Raw genomic sequence first — 17,073 nt, forward strand, 5'->3', positions numbered from 1 at the left:
AAGTATTTTTGGGCATCGTTGTTTGAGGGTGTAAGAGCACAGATGATGCCAACAAGGAGAAAGAAACTACTTCTGACACTTCATCTGGAAACTTGGTCACTCCAAATCTCTCCGAGGCCCAAGTGCATGGATTTGCTTTTCACCTTTGACCCTTTAAACTTCACCCCTCATGAGTAAGTGCACCCTTGATAGTGAACAGTTCTGAGACCACGCGGCAAGAATCCAGCTGTGTTTATATTTTAGCGGCGTCGTTGTGCTGCACACAATGCACGCTTACAGCACGTCTGTGTATCGCTTCACCTTCATCGGTTGAATGAAAGTGGCTTTGCTTTTATAAGGCAGTGGGACGGCGGTGAGAGGCAGCACAGAGCGTCTCTGTTCACCGGCACCAACAAGCACACAATGAGATCTTTCACTACAGCCACATTGATCACTCTCATAGCTAATGACTTACAGAGCCACGAAGACAATGACACGCTGTCTGCTGCGACGCTGCAACCAATACTGCAGCACCTCACCTGACACTCCACAACACACAGACTCCTAAAAACCTAATTATTACTGAAAGTGAAAGTAACGGCATCCCAGTTCAAGACAAGAGATCTGATGGAGTCTGGAGGTGTAAATGAATGTAGATTGTAGAGGTCAAATAATCTGGATTTGATGAACAATATTTGAGCTCATAATGAGATCTTCACTAATATTGACTTTTGATTGCAGACTCTTTTTCTCAGAAATCCATCAGTGGTTGTATTCCGTCACAGAAATGGTTTCCAGATGTTTAGCCTGTGACTGACGCAGGTGAGATGATTCGGGCAAAATGTACCGATTGCTCTACATTGATGCCTTCGTAAGAGGAACAAGGGAGATTTGAGAGAGATATTTTTTGTGGGTTTATGTACTAGGCTGTCACGATTAGGAAATTTGGCTTACAATTAATTGTCCAATAAATCATTGCGATTATGGCGATTAATTGCCTGATTTGGGTTATGCCAGTTATGGGGATTAATTGTCTATTTTAGGGTTTTTGCCGATTAATTGTCTGTTTGTGGGGTTTTACCGCTGAATTGTCAGTGGTTTTTTTTTTTTTTTTGTCGATTCATTGTCTGTTTTTTGCCTATTACTTGTCTGTTTTGGGGGTTTTGCCGTTTAATTGTCAGGCTTTTGGGGGGTTTATCCATTGTAATGATTATTTTTCTGTTTTTCAGGGTTTTGTCGGTTAATTGTTTGTTTTAGGGTTTTGCCGATTCATTTTCTGTTTTGAGGTTTTGCAGATGAATTGTCTGTTTTGTACTTTTCACCGATTAATTGTCTGTTTTTGTGCCTTGTCAATTAATTGTCTGTTTTTGTACTTTGTCGATTAATTGTCTGTTTTTATACTTTGCCGGGCAGTCGTGGCCTAATGGTTAGATAGTCGGACTCGTGACCAGAAAGTTGCTAGTTGGATCCTCAGGGCCGGCAGGAAACGACTGAGGTGCCCTTGAGCAAGGCACCTTACCCCTACTTGCTCCCCGGGCGCTGCAGTGATAGCTGCCCACTGCTCCGGGTGTACGTGTGTTCACCACTTGCTGTGCGTGTGTTCACTACTCTCTGGATGGGTTAAATGCAGAGGTCACATTTCAGGTATGGTTCACCATAACTGACAAATAGGTCACTTTCACTTCACTTTCACTTTAATTGTCTGGTTTCTTTTGCCGATTAATTTACTGTTTGTGGGGTTTTGCCGATTAATTGACTGTTTGGGGACTTTGCCGATTAATTGTCTGTTTTTGTATTTTGCCGATTAATTGTCCGTTTTGGGGTTTTGCCGATTGATTGTCCTTTTTTTTGTATTTTGCAGATTAATTGTCTTTTTTTGTATTTCGTTGATTAATTGTCCGTTTTGGGGTTTTGCCGATTAATTGTCTGTTTTGTCGATTAATTGTCTGTTTTGGGTTTGCCGATTCATTGTCCGTTTTGGGGGTTTTGCCATTTAATTGTCTGGCTTTTGGGGGGTTTGCCGATTGTGACGATTAATTGTCTGTTTTTGGGGGTTTTGTCGGTTAATTGTTTGTTTTAGGGTTTTGCCAATTAATTTTCTGTTTTGGGGTTTTGCCGGTTATGGGAATTAATTGTCTCTTTTGGGGCTTATTCTTCTACATGTTTTATTCAGTTTTAAAATGACCATATTGTTCATCACATATTACAATAAAATGTTACTTAAATGTTACTTAATTTGACAAAATTTTGGTAGGCTGGTTTTCACATTGAGATTAGGTTAAATAATATAAAATTGTACTACAGTTTTTTATCGTATATGCTTTAACATTTCTTTAAGTGAACATTTCACCAGTATTATCATACTTATGTTACAATATATGCACTAAAATATGCAGGCACTACAGTTCCCCCTTGTGTCTTCTATAAAAATTTGCAATAATTGCAATGAACTGAAACCATCACGATGAGACGATTCTTTAATAATCGTGACAGCCCGAGTAGTTTCTATTCTGTGAGGTGTATGCCTGGAATGTTCAGAATGTGTCTGAAAACGCTGTTGATGTTTTTTGTGTCAGCTCCGTCTGTTGAAGCGTGATTTATGATAAAGTGATTTATACTGTTCAGTTTTTGGGAAAACACACCTACACAGGACACACAAGATCTCCTGAGTCTTATAGACAGCAGTGAGATCGGCTAGAGAGTAAATTGCTGCGGTTTTCTGATCTAAAGATGGTTCTTCTAATGGCTGGAATACACTATAAAACTTTTAAAATCTGAACAGATTATTTTGAAGATAGATATCATACACTGTAGACTTTTTGAATGTTTCAGATAGAAACACACTAACTGATCGAGTCTGCAGACTGGTCCAGACTGAAAACCTGAGCAAAAGTCTTGTAGTGTATTTTAGCCTTCAGACGACAGGTGTGTGACAAATCCTTTCAGAAGAGGTCTAGATGATGACTCAAACTGAGCTCAGTTGTAATAAAATACAGAAAAAAACAATGTGTACAGTCAAATGTTGAAGATCTGACTATAAACTTCAAGATTTGTCATCAAATTCTTTCAACGCTAAATGATTTAATGACATAAATCTTACTGTATGTCATCTCATTGTGACTCACGTTGGTTTCTCTTCTGGAATTTTAAGAAAATCATCTTGGGTTAAACTGTTGTTCTGGGATGTTGTAACAATTGCCGCATTATGAAGTGTATTTCTGTCTTTATGGGAGTTTGTAAGTGATGATGTTGGTGTTGGCTTGACAGTTTGACACACCGATGAAAGTTGAGATGTGTATGTGAGACCTGCGTGAGGTCGTCCAAATGTCTCGGACCCTTTCACACATCTTCTGGTCGTGAGCATATGAACAGGTTACAGTCGTCACACTGTATGCATGTGTAGAGATGACGCCGCATGCAAAGGTTTGTGTTCAATAATGACTGCCGTGATCAGTTTAAACAGAGTTACTGTAGTGTTTTAATACATTTTAACATAACGCTTCTGTATCTCCTTATTTTGTGATTTGTTTTTTGCATTGAATCATTAGTTGCCCTTTATGTTTGTCACTGGGTTTTGTAAATATATAATTAATCAAAAGCTTTAAAAAGAACTTTGACAAAACAGTATGTAATCATTTAAAAAGCACACAGTGTTTTTTCTGTTTCCTGAAAAAACTGTGAATTCAGACGTACAAGGTTTCAGAAGGACAGCAACCATCATTTTAATTGGTTTTACAAACATTTTTGGGCAGGTTATCGCACATATACGTGTAGGTTTTTTTTCATATCACGATAATGAAAATGACTTTGTTGTAGTGTACGATATTATCATGGTATTAAAATTCATTTGAAACAAATTAATTTAATTGTTTTTCAGGATTGTTGCTATTAAAAACACATTGAAGAAACTAAATTATAGGCTTATTCCAAAATAATATAATTTTTCACAGTATTGTTTACTTTATTGTGCATGTTTAATATCAGGATAAACCTTATGATCAGGTCTTATCGTGTCTGATATTTTTCTTAAATGATGATAACACATGCAACTGTATTGTGCTCTCTGAGGTTTTCTGCTTGTTTTGTGAGTGGATAACCTCTACTGTCCAATGTTCTTTTGCCGATATTGACCGGCAGCCTCAAACCCAACCTCATTCTCGCTGACCGTAAATGACCCAGCTCAGAAAATCATATTGATTTTAAGGTCCCTGTACATCGCATCTCACGCCTTACACAACACGCGCCGAGTTATTTGAAAGTTGGTTCCGCTTTATCTGCCTGCGGTTATCCGACACACAGCCTCTGATGGAGGTCCATGTGATTTCTAAATGCGCCCTGCAGAAATTCCTGAACGTCCAGACAGCTGTTGCCAGATAAGAGGCGTGCATTACCCACAAGGCTTTGTGGTCATGCAGAGAGCCGCTTCAAGGTTTTATGAATAGCAGGGCGTTCGTTTTAAGCCTATGAGGTCATTGGTATCAGGCAGGCTGAGAGGAAGCTCGCCTGTCACAGTAATGAGCGATCAGCTGTCACGATTGAGAGCGCGCCAACATCAACAGCGGCACGTCTTGGCTTGCAGGAGCTGCATGTGGAGCACTGTGAGGCGTGCAGAGATTCAACATGCACAGAGAACCCTGAGCGAGCATTATTAGACTCTTACAAACTCAATCTGACAGCTGTCATTTCAGCTGTTTCTTGAACACTCTTCGGCTCAGACGTGTCTTTACGGTCATGTAGTTTACAGTACACACGGAGATGTGGAATGCTGCGAATCTTCTCCATCTCTTCACGCCTGCTAAATATTGTCAGACCTCCCGCTCGTGAGAAATCACGTTTATGTGCTTTCACAGATTTCCCATCTCACACTGAATCTATGAAGGATGTTCTTTAAGTGTAGCGTGTGATTTTGGGGGACTCTCAGTGTAATGTAGTTTGAGTTTTGTTTGCGTGTGATGCGTGTATGTGTTTGTTTGCGATGTGTGCATGTGATGTGTGTAATAGGGATGTAATGATTCACCGTGAGCCGGTTGAAAATCGATTATAATATGTGACGGTTAAAGCCGGTTGAGATGTTATTTGAAACGCGATACATGGTTTGAACAGCAGGGGCCGCTGTGTTTACGTCAAACTTGACAAACGTGGATATGAGGATATTTCTTAAATTTAAAAAAAAGTCTTAGTTTGTTTATTTTAAAGTAGCAGTATGGGATTTTTGGATGATCTTTTGATAGAAATGTAATATCATATAGAAAACGATGTCTTCAGAGGTGTATAAAGATCTGATGGAATTAATCGTTGTGTTTGCATCACCTTTGAATAAGCTGTTTCTATCTACATACAGATCGGGTCTACATGCGTTGAATTCGCCTCCATGTTTCGTACAGGACTCTCAAACTGACCTCTAGTGGCCGCTATAAATGACATTTGCATATGATGTGTGTGCATGTTATTTGTGTGTGCGCATGCGTGTGAAGGCAGCTGTGATGATGTTTGATCTAATTATGTTTGTGCTGGAAACTGTAGTAGTGACTGTACACAGGCCGGACGAGCGGCTATTTGTGTTTCCATCAGTGAAAAAGAGTCGAGGTCACCCGGCAATAGACCTGTCAATCAACTGATGCCCTGACATGACATTTCATTAGAAAACCGATGGATGCTGTGAGTGTAGTTGTTTCGTAATACATTCAATTAAATATAAAATACATTATAAAATCTATGAAGAGTTTATTTACACAAAGAGAATTTCTAAATTGATCATGTTATCATGTTTTTATTGTGTTTGTATTTTTTTGGTTATTTTGGCTAAAATCAAACGAACCAACTGCAGTTTGATTGATATTAATTGATGCTCAAAATCTCTTTTTGGAAATAAACTCTTCAAATATTTTTCATACTATCCATACGTGTTGCACATGATGACTTAATAACATGTCGTGTCTTTGACCTCTTATTTATATTTTCTTTATCGTTAATTTAGATTTATTGAAAAAGATATTCAACATTGAACTATATTTAATGTAATTTCTTTAATCTTGCATATACAATTACATCTTAAATATATTTGTTTAACATTTTGATTGGGTTATAAATGTGAAATAAATTTTTTCATTCAACTTTTACAGAAGTGACAGTTGAACAGAAACGTGAATGTTAGTGTGATTTTAACTAACTTACGCACTTTATAAAGAAACAAAGTCATGGAAATATATCCGGATCATGGCACACGAACGGATTTGGTCTTCGGGATTGTTGACTACAGATTATAGGTTTACAAACAATTTCCCTCAAATGACATGTTGTGTCGTGGCGAGACTGTAAAGAGATCTTTTTTGGCGATTCTTTCAGTGTTTGCTTGTCAGCCCCTAAAAAGTCAACATTCGTGTTTGCTGTGAGAGAGGCTCTCCGTGGAGATTTTCTCATAAAAGTTTCTGTCATGAGCATCTGCTGTTTAATAGTTTCTGCCCTGAAACATTCTGATGAGAGACACAGACAAACACTTTTGTGTCCTTCGGCAAATGCACATCGACTCCATACAAATATATGTTCAATGTCTTTGGCTCTTGTGTGAATGTTCTCGCTCACCCGTGTGAAACGGCGACAGCAATATGAGGCTGTACAGACGCTCTCGCTATATTATAAATATCCCCCTTCAAACTCCCTCGAGATGATATGTGGAATTTAGTGTATATTTGCTCTCAAACAGGTGTCACTTTTCCTTTTATAGTCATTTTCTCAGAAAGAAGTGATCACGCTGGTACATGGAAATGAGGGGCAGATTGTGACCCCACAGGCCGAACTTGAACATTTCTCATCAAATTGACTCAAATCCTCTACAATCTACATTCATTTACACCTCCAGACTCTTCGTGTATTTACACACAATCACACTCTCATTTCATTCTCTTCAGCAGTTTTGGAGAAACACTGAGACTTTAAGTTAAAAATTGTGAGAATTGATCCATTAGATCTCATGGGCTATGAAAGATTAAGGAAGAGTTGGAGGTTTTGATTCATGACTTTAGCTGTAAGAAATATATGTTTGCTTGTAAATGTGATTATTGTGATTTAAACATGTTCTACATATTATTAAAGTCCCTGTGAAATCAAAATAAGAAGCTTTTTTCCTTATTGTAAAAATAAGTCATAAGGACTGATATGCTCCTGCACGCTGACAAAATTACCATTTAGAGGATATAAGTGTTCAAAACTGAGAGTCTGGCACGCGCGTTAAAAAATAACTAATAATGACATCACGCTACAATTCAGCCTCTCGTCAAAGTCCTCGTCCAATCAAGTTTGCTTAATCAGAAGAGTCCGGGAAGCCGCGCCTCAAATGGCACGTTTATTATGTAAAACATGCTGAATGACGCAGAATGCACTAGATGGGGATGATCCAGACAGTCTGAACATCAATATTCAAGTCTTCATTTCAAGAGCGGTTGCACGTGAGTTGCACACGTAAAATAATGCTGCGCGTTCCAAGGCATTTCACTGGGACTTTAAACAGAAGCGTGTGTTTTATTCTCTGAAATAAAAAAGCAAAACTGTCTTCCAGTCCAGCGGCAGAGATTACAATAATCAGAAATAATGAGGGAGTTTTCTGCTCTCTATTATGAGTAACATCACAGTGTATGTGAAGTGCAGATGAAAGTGTTTTTCTTTGCTTTTGTTCAGTTTGTTTGTGTGTGGGTGTGTTATTTTGTGTGTGTTTGTGTGCTTCAGTGTGTGTTTGTGCATTTTGTGTCAAATGAATGAAAGGGAAAGTTGTTTTAAAAGTAACATAAAATGTGTTTTTTCCAAGAACACAAACGTGTGTTCAGTTAAAGACAGTGTGTAGTAAAGTCATATAACCACAAATGTACCACGGACCCACAACATTAGCTATAGTTTAAGCATGGTGTTTGGTAGTAAAACAATACAAATTGTTATCAATTTGCCAAAAAACATGGTTTCCACACATTCACTGTAGTAAAACCGTAGTTGATTTTCTAAGGGTAGAAACACAGCTAAACTGAGCCTGAACGCCCTGTCATCGCTTTCATATAGTCTTCATTAAACTGGCATGAATTTTATTCAAATGTCAGACTAAAGATTCATCATTCTGATCCTGCTTCAAATAAATAAAGAGAATCAGAGGAAATCATGTCAAATCTAAAGGAGTCTGTGGAAAACCTGATTACATTAAAGTCTCTGAGCTGTGCATCAAAGGGAAAATCTGGCACATACGGAAGTTACAGGAACCGCAAAGAGGATGATGATGATGTGTCTGATGGATGTGTATGTGTTTTCAGGCCGGTCTGATCCGCACTGATGATGAAGAGTTCTTCATCGAGCCTCTGGAGAAAGGCCAGCAGGAGGTGGAGGTCAAAGGTCGCGTTCATGTGGTCTACAGGAGGTCGGCCATCAAAAGAGACGGAGGTCAGAGGAGAGATGACCTTCGGAACGAAGGTGAGACGGCGTCACGTGACACAAGTTCATGTGCGTTAAAACAGATTTAAAAATATATGATTTGATTCGATTCTTTGGTGAGATCGCAAACCTTTGTAAGGTACAGCACAATGAGGTCTTGTAGATTGTGTTGTGTTGTGTTGTGTGTGTGTGTGTGTGTGTGTGTGATGTCACAGCGTCTCATGGAATGAAATGATGTAAGTGATAGAAAGAAGATTTCAAGACGGCTGTAAACAGATATTCTGTTTCTAAATGTATTTTTGGATCTCTTCAGTCAGACATCATAAAGAATTGACATTCACACACACACACTCCTAAACCTGAACCGACACTACTGACCCGTCTGCTGTCTGTTATTTACTCTACGTATATAGACAACTAACATCAAACCTCATTCCTTTAGACCAGGGGTCTTGAGAGCCAGATTACAAAAGTAGAAATAGGATGCAGGCCAGTTTTTTTACCGTATCTGTTATTTATTGCATTTTGTTTCTTTTATACCGTTTTTGTTGCTTTTACTTATAGATCAGATATTAAATCATGCACACACATATTTGCATCCAGTATTTGGTTTTATAGTTATTTTGTGAAGATTTGGTTGATGTGGTTGAATCGATGAAAGTCAAATCAATAGAAGTATAAACATTCAAGTTATGGAGGGAGATGAGCAGCTGTTTTCGTAAATATGGCCGTATTTTCATACACAATGAACCAACACAGTTTTCCCTTATCTGTAGCCTTCCTGTGGTTACTTTCAAGGGCACCAGACGCTTTTGATCTCATGTGTCAAACCGACTGTCTGTGGCTGTGGATTGCCGATCGTAACACTGTAAATATCATTACGTTTCTTGGACAGACCGATCAAATCGCTTTATTAGACGTCGGCAGTGTCGGACAAGTTACTCTGGAAAAGTATTTAATTACTAGTTACTAATACAAACTCAATAGTGTAATTAGATTACTGTACAAATGACTCTCTCCACAAAGCATTCCTGTATTTCCTGTGGCTCGGTGGTTAGATCAGACGCTAGCAAGACCAAGGTCATGGGTCTGATCTCAGGGGATTGCATGTAATCAGAAACAAATGTATAATGCATTGTGAGTCGCTTTGGATAAAAGCGTCTGCCAAATTCATAAATGTAAAATGACTTTCTATATCCTATATCGACCTTGATAAGTCAAGTGATTCAAGACATGCAACGGCTCTTAAAATTCATTCAAATAAATCGTATAAAACTACAAAAAGTATTATTATTAACTGACCAAAGTCTTAAAAATGTGAAAATGACACATTAAAGCACAGATTTTAAAGTTAGACTTTGATGTGAATTCCACTATTGCACACACATGTATTACACAAAGTATTTGGTTTGATTACGTCATAAGTAACTGTAATTAACTTTAAGTAATCCCTTACTTGACTTTTTCAATGTAAAAGTGATTAAATGACAGTAACTAATAACTTAGTAACTAGTTACACCCAACACTGGACGTCAGTATTTCATTATGAGCCGCAGGAATCACTTTCCTATTGAATATAGCAGCGTTTAGGACTTTCAAAGATGTGGCGTCTCAGGACGTGCATTTCTTCAAGCACACCGATCTTAAAGTCCATTAATGTGAAATGTTGACCAGCCTTGATTAAGACAATGTCATGCCTTTGATCTGAAGTGTAAAATTCATGACGTTCTTTCATTTGAAATCATTTCCGACCTCCAGCTTCTGTTTTAATTGAACAGCTGGATGAATAACAGGATCTGTAATCCTCCAGTGAACATGTTTTTTCAATCTCATTCTTTTCTGAATCCAGATGCTTTGTTTATTGCTTTGTGTTATAACACTGAACAGAAGGCGGATCCTGAGGTTGTTTATGTAACTTAACGTGGTATTAAAGGCAGTGTCTGACCAAGGATGGTGTCTCTAAAATCATACATGTGTAGCTCTTGTATTATGTCATGGATTTATATCTCACAGTGATGAAGTCACCTTGTAATAATGGTCTCATCCAGATGTACCTGTGTTTGTGTTGTAAGTGGCAGATGTGGGGATCGCTGAGCTGCCGGACGCCGTGAACACGCTGGATGAGAAGCTCTCAGAGACGCAGCGCGCACGCAGACATGCACAGAAAGAGAACTATAACATAGAGGTGCTGCTTGCGGTGGACGACTCCGTTGTGCGTTTTCATGGCAAAGAACACGTTCAGAATTACGTCCTAACACTCATGAACATAGTAAGTGACTGATACTGTAAACATCCATACTGTACATGAAGAAATACAGAGGATACCTCATGCTACGGTTCATTGTTCTTCAATCTAAATGAGTTCAATGTAAAATGATGTGAAACTATTTATGAGAGAAAAAGAAGGAATGCATGAGATCACATGAGAAAATAGTGGAGAGGTCATTTACTTTATGTCCTTCAAAAGTGTGCATTCATGTCTCTTCCATGTCTCACTTTCGTCTACTGTTGTCAGTTTTTAAAGTCTTTTATATCTCAGTTATTTGACTTTCAATGGAGTGTAAATGGAAGCACTTGCTCAAGTCTCATCTGCGTCTCAGATATTTCTCTGTCTGAGAAAAAGAGTCAGAAATCTGACATATGTCATGAGAGTTTGAGAAGAGACGTCATCAATGTTTCAAACTGAGCTCAGATTCGTCTCGTCTGCGATGGAAAGTCAATATTACTGAAGATCTCAATATCAACTCAAATATTTCTCATCACTTTTATGATGATTTCCCCTCTACGATCTCCATTCATTTACACCTCCAGACTCTTCACGTGTCTCAACAATTAAGCTCTCACTTGATTCTCTTATTTCCGGAGAAACATCTGAGACTAACTTGAGACTTAAATGAGACGCAACTGAGATCTCCTGAGCTATGAAAGAGAAACATCTGAGCAATACAAATCAGACGGTTAAATCGATTTTCTGGATGTGAATCAGTGTCAGGGGTCAGTGTTTTTTCCCATAGTTCATTGCTCTTGACCCCCCAGTATGTTCAAAGGGCTGATCTGCTGCAGTTGGGCGCCGGGCACCCGCTGTGGGATTAGTGAAGAGAGAGAGAGGAATAAATCTGATCAATTCATGTTCCACCAACTCCTGCCACCTTAATCTGCTTACAAAGAGAAAATCCCTCACGTCAGATTTTCACAGGGAGCCGGTATCACTCCGTAACTGTTACCATCAGGAGCCTCGCGGTGGTCCGATCAGACACTGAACATTGACCACCGTGATGGAGAACAGAGTTCACGGCTCCACAAAAAAATCACCTTACGTCATTTCAAGCCCGTATGACTGAACACAGAATGACATCATACGGGTTTGGACTGCCATGAGGGTGAGTGAATTTTATTTGGCTGAACAGTTGATTCGTACTTTTACTTGATGAAATGATGAGATGTTTTAACCCTCGGCGTGTGTTTGAGACAGTGTGTGTATACACAGATCATGTTTGTGGGTGTTGAATCACCCGGAGAGTGATTTCTGAATATCCGTTTCGTCTTCGTTCTTGGGAGAATTAACAGAGAATGAAGTGAGAGTGTAATTGTTGAGACACATGAAGAGTCTGGAGGAGTGAATGAATGAAAGGTGAAATCATCTGGATTTGAGTCAATGTGATGAGATATGTTTGAGTTGATATTGAGATCTTCATTTATATTGACTTTTGATCGCAGACGAGACGAATCTGAGCTCAGTTATTGATGACGTCTCTTCTCAATTAGTTGAGAAGCCGCATTAGCATCTGTTTCTATGGGCCGCTATACGTAGGTTGTCCACCATATTGGAACATTAAAACATTCAATAATTGACAACTGTTTAGTGTTTAACGATTGAAATGACCGTATTCATTGACACAAATAACAGAATGCTCTTCTCATTAGTTCTGCCGGGTCACGTAAATTTGAAAAAGGAAGAAATATGACGCGATCACAGCTTCCTTTTTCAAATTCATTCAGCTAAAAGCAGCTTATCATGTTACTCAAGAGCAAATTACCCTCCTCCATCCCCAGCTCCACCTCACATTTACAATCGGGACTCGACTTCTGTCATTCATTTTCATAAGTCTCGACTACATTTGAATTATGTGTTACATTTAAATGCCTTTAAGAACTAATGACGTTTGCTTGTTCTGTTCTGTTTACCCTAAGGGGAGTTTTGCCCAGAACAGATCCATACCACCGATCTTAACAGAATGCTAATTGTCAATCATTTTGAACCTGCCGGAACTAAAATTCTGTCATCATTTACTCGCTCTCGTGTCATTTCAAACCTTTGTGAGTTTTTGTTCTTCCGCAGGACGCAAAAGAAGATATTTTGACGAAATTTGATAACCGAACAGCACTGGAAGAATCTATTCTTCAAAATATCTTCTTTTGTGTTCTGAGGAAGGAAGGAAGTCACACAAAATGTTTTTTTGTGTGAACTATATCTTTAAATATAAATGAAATGCTCTCCGGCCACAGATGCATCACAAAGAGGAAGTCATGTTTGAGTTTAATCACAACACATCTGTAAACTCCACGACCCCGCGTGCACACGCTGATATTTCATGACATTTTGTCATTCAATTCCTCCTGATTGATGGAAAAATCTCTTGTTTTTGGCCACGTTTGTGTTTGTGTGTCAAACTTTGGCAGATGTTTGAAGAAGACATTGCACGTAATCGCCTCCAGAATCCAATCAATTTACAGTCAGATAAAATCTTTTGTCTTCTGTTCCTTTACGAACATAAACCACGGCGTGACATCACACACAATCCATGACTTTACTATTAGTATTTATTGATTATATCGTATATATTTATATCGTATATCTCATGACACATCTGTGATGTGTTTCTGTGTGGGCACGTCTGATTGGCCGGTGGATTGTGGGTGTGTCCGGAGGTGTTTCTCCTCACAGCTTTTGGTATTTTATTGTCTGTTTTACACGTCAGACACCTGCAGGGTTTCATTAGGAGAAACGTCGACACATGCCAGCGTCTCCACAAACTCAATCCATCCTGTGCTTTTCTGCACACAAACACATGTTTTATTGCGTATTCTACATGTATAAAAACACCACAAACATGGTGTTCAGAATGCAGCTTACAGACGTTGAATAGATTTTGTGTCGGTCGAGGTTGAATGAGAACCTCTCAGATATTCAGATTTTGTTGTCATTTGACTTGTTGTTATCTGTTGTGTGTCACAGGTAGATGAAATCTATCATGATGAATCTCTGGGAACAAACATCAACATCGTTCTGGTCCGGATGATACTGGTGGGTTATCGTCAGGTGAGCGTGCGCTTCAAATCCCTCTGAAGAGTGACAGAGCGACTCGGCTCCATGAATCACGTGACATTCGCAATTCTCTCGCAAAGGCTCTGGTGTTGGTACTCGGCCCTACACGGTTTTCTAAAGTGTTTGTGAAAAAATGCTAACCCGGCCTTTAAACGTGTTTTTCTCAGCATGAGTATCCAGCGGACAGATATGAAGATCTGATGTGTCAGTTGTAATGATTGATGGTTGTGTCGGTCCGGTCTGTCCGGGGTCTCGTGTGTTTAGTCTGGAGCTCAACACAAACACAGTCTGTCAGCATCCCATCCGATCACGTGGGCTGTTCTGGGAGTATATTCCTGATAAACAACCGACTCCGTGTCCTTAAAATCCCCTTGTCCGGCTCACACATGACATTCTCTTTGCTCTTTTATGACTCATCAGGTCTCAGATGTGTCTCATAAAAGAAAGACAAATGGACACACATTAGTGAATTGTTGACATGAAGTAAGAGGACAAAGCTACGGATTGCTCAGACCATTTGGTTTCGGGAAAGTTTCACGAGAAATCGTGAGTTTATATTGAGATCTCTGATCAGGGTCCAGAAGCTGAGCGTCTAAACTCAACCAGTCTGGACTCAACAGTCATAACTTTTGTTTGTGTGTTTGTTTGTGTTAGTCTTTGAGTCTGATTGAACGCGGGAATCCGTCTCGGAGTCTGGAGCAGGTGTGTCGCTGGGCAAACAGTCAGCAGAAACTGGACCCCGATCACTCCGAACATCACGATCACGCCATCTTCCTCACCAGGCAAGATTTTGGTCCCGCAGGTATGCAAGGTACTGTGTCTCTCTCGATCGAGGCTGTGCAGAGTAAGTGCTTCACACTAATTCTCTTCTGACGGTTGGCATCATGACACCGGGACACCACGTGAACCGGACACTGACGCCAACCCGTAACAACCAAAAATACTCTTTAACCACCGTGTTGCGAAGGAGAGTTTTTGGCATGTAGAAGAAAAAGAAAAATGTTGGTCATTTAGTATTTTTGGTAGCTGTGACATCCCATCATCCATTTAGTGTACTAATATTCTTAGTTATTTCTCTCATTTCTTTTGCATGTTATTAAAACCAAGTAGGTTTAAAAGCACTAATAATTTGCAAATGATTCTTTTAAATAAATTGAAACTGTGGCCTTTATTTGGGATGAATGCGACAGGTGCTGTGATTGACAGGCGTACAGTCAGGGTTTACATTTCTGACAAATTGTTTTAATGAAACAAATAAGATTTCCAATAAAAAACATCATTAAACAGAATGTTTGTTATTTTCCCTACAGCCTCAACTTGGTTTCAAATTAAATCTTTCTTTCGATAAAGTCCACAAGTGAATAAAATACAACTTATTCAAGAGATGAAGTTCATGTCAAGGTATAATAATAAACGTTTGTGTATTTCTGTGCTTACGTAATTTAAAAACCTTCAAAGAAATATAACGTTTGATGAAGTTGTTGTCCCATTAAAAGTTTCCATTTGCGTTTTTGGGGCGAGTGTAATAAAACAGACGTCCACCCGGACGTGACCTCTTGTCTTTGAAGACCTTAGACTCTCTTCTGATGGATGTTGCAGGTTTTGAAATGTTTGTGTGATGTTAAAAAGACGATCATTTATACCTGTTTCCTCTGCTGTTACTATGACTGCGGGTCGTGTTGTGCTCATAACATGGCAGTGGGCGCGTCCCGCAGTATTCAAACCTCGACCTTTTACCCCCGCGAGCAAACATCACACGCTCGTTTCAACATTTAACCCTCAGGCCAAATATAGATGCACGCTTTCACAAACATACATGTGAACGTGTTTGGGAAATTCAGTAACAGAGTTGAACTTTTGCACTGAAAGTAGAATGTGAATGGCATTATTGACCTGTCGTTCCATCACACTGTTGAATATGGTCATCGAGTGTCATAAACCTGAGTGTGAAATGATGCGGTAACAGGGTTGAATCTCTGTTGTTGTACTGTTTTTATCTGTTTGTCACTTGTTAACAATTGTTGGAGGACACATTTGTACACAGTATTATCTTTACATGACTTCCGCTTTGACACAGCACCGCTTTTGTTGAATAATACAAACACTGACATCACTGGCTTGAGTTTTATTGATCTGAGCTCAGCAGCGCTTGCTTTCTGACGCAAACACCGCCTGCTTGCCTTAATATGTGTTTGACTTTCTGATCTTGTTATGTAAAATATTCAATAACCTTCAGCATCCTCAACGGCTCATAGAGAGCGAAAATATCACAAATATGATGGAGGGATGCTGGACCGGCTGACTTGTTTTTGGTGCTTTAACAACAGAGATAAAGCACAGCGCTTCATAACTCTGCTAATATATCTGCACATCTAAGGTGAAAGCTGGTCTGGATTGCTGGTTTAGAAGACTAGCCTAAACCAGTCCAGAACTGCAAACCACCTCAGAGAGTTTTGGTTTGTTCGTTTCAAGAGGGAAGCTTCTGCATCTTCTGCTTTTCATCTGCATGCCAAAGACGGTCCGTTTCGTTCGCATGAATGATTGAGATGATTGAGATATTAAGCTGTGCTCGAGCGCTGCACATCTCTTGATCGAGTGGATTTCTCTGTTTGTCTTGTGGCGTTATGTCTGTGTGTCTCAGGATTCTGTGGGATTGAGTTTAACAGTCACTTGTGCTCCTGACGGAGACTCAGAGCTATAAAAATATAAACTAAACAGCACATGTACACATCTGGTCTTTGTTGAATTCAGACAATTCACCTACAAGAATGAGTCTTGACCATTAGGAAAAAATACTGTAGTATTTACTCTGGTAAACTGTAGTATTGTGGGTTTTTTTTTTGTTCAAATGTGACACTGGAGCACAAAACCAGATTTAAGTAGTATGGGATTATTTGTGGAAATAGTATACCAACTATACATTGTCAAAATTATCTAGTTTTATTTTATGCCCAAAATTATTAGGATATTAAGTGAAGTCCATAGATATAAAAACTAAAAGCCGCATTAGCATCCGTTTCTATGGGCCGCTATACGTAGGTTGTCCACCATATTGGAACATTAAAACATTCAATAATTGACAACTGTTTAGTATTTAACGATTGAAATGACCGTATTCATTGACACAAATAACAGAATGCTGATTTAGATCAAAAATATGTAATTAACGTGATTCATGTCGTTTATAATTATCTGTTAATTCAGCGTTTTATTAGGGATAAGACTAATAATAATTGTGTGCATATTGTATTTCATGATTATCAAGTAAAAAAGATTAAATCATCCTCAAGGGCTGTGTGGCTTTTAAAGGGTGTTTATTGGTTGTGGTTAAAATAAAATAAAAATCTTTGCAAATAGTT

The 17,073-nt window shown here is 39.0% G+C and overlaps 1 protein-coding gene across 1 annotated transcript in view; it reads left to right on the forward strand.

The window, feature by feature from the left end:
- The window catches only part of adamts14 (ADAM metallopeptidase with thrombospondin type 1 motif, 14), a gene marked incomplete at its 5' end in the record, with an annotated part of 31,932 nt that overhangs the window by 3,060 nt on the left and 11,799 nt on the right, over nt 1–17,073 (forward strand). Inside the window, 4 exons of the mRNA XM_079476801.1 lie at nt 8,271–8,427; nt 10,467–10,657; nt 13,625–13,708; nt 14,369–14,516. Of these exons, the coding sequence (XP_079332927.1) occupies nt 8,271–8,427; nt 10,467–10,657; nt 13,625–13,708; nt 14,369–14,516 (580 nt within the window). The remainder of the gene's footprint in view (nt 1–8,270; nt 8,428–10,466; nt 10,658–13,624; nt 13,709–14,368; nt 14,517–17,073) is intronic.

This window comes from Barbatula barbatula (assembly GCF_947034865.1).
Source record: "Barbatula barbatula genome assembly, chromosome: 16".
NCBI lineage: Eukaryota > Metazoa > Chordata > Actinopteri > Cypriniformes > Nemacheilidae > Barbatula > Barbatula barbatula.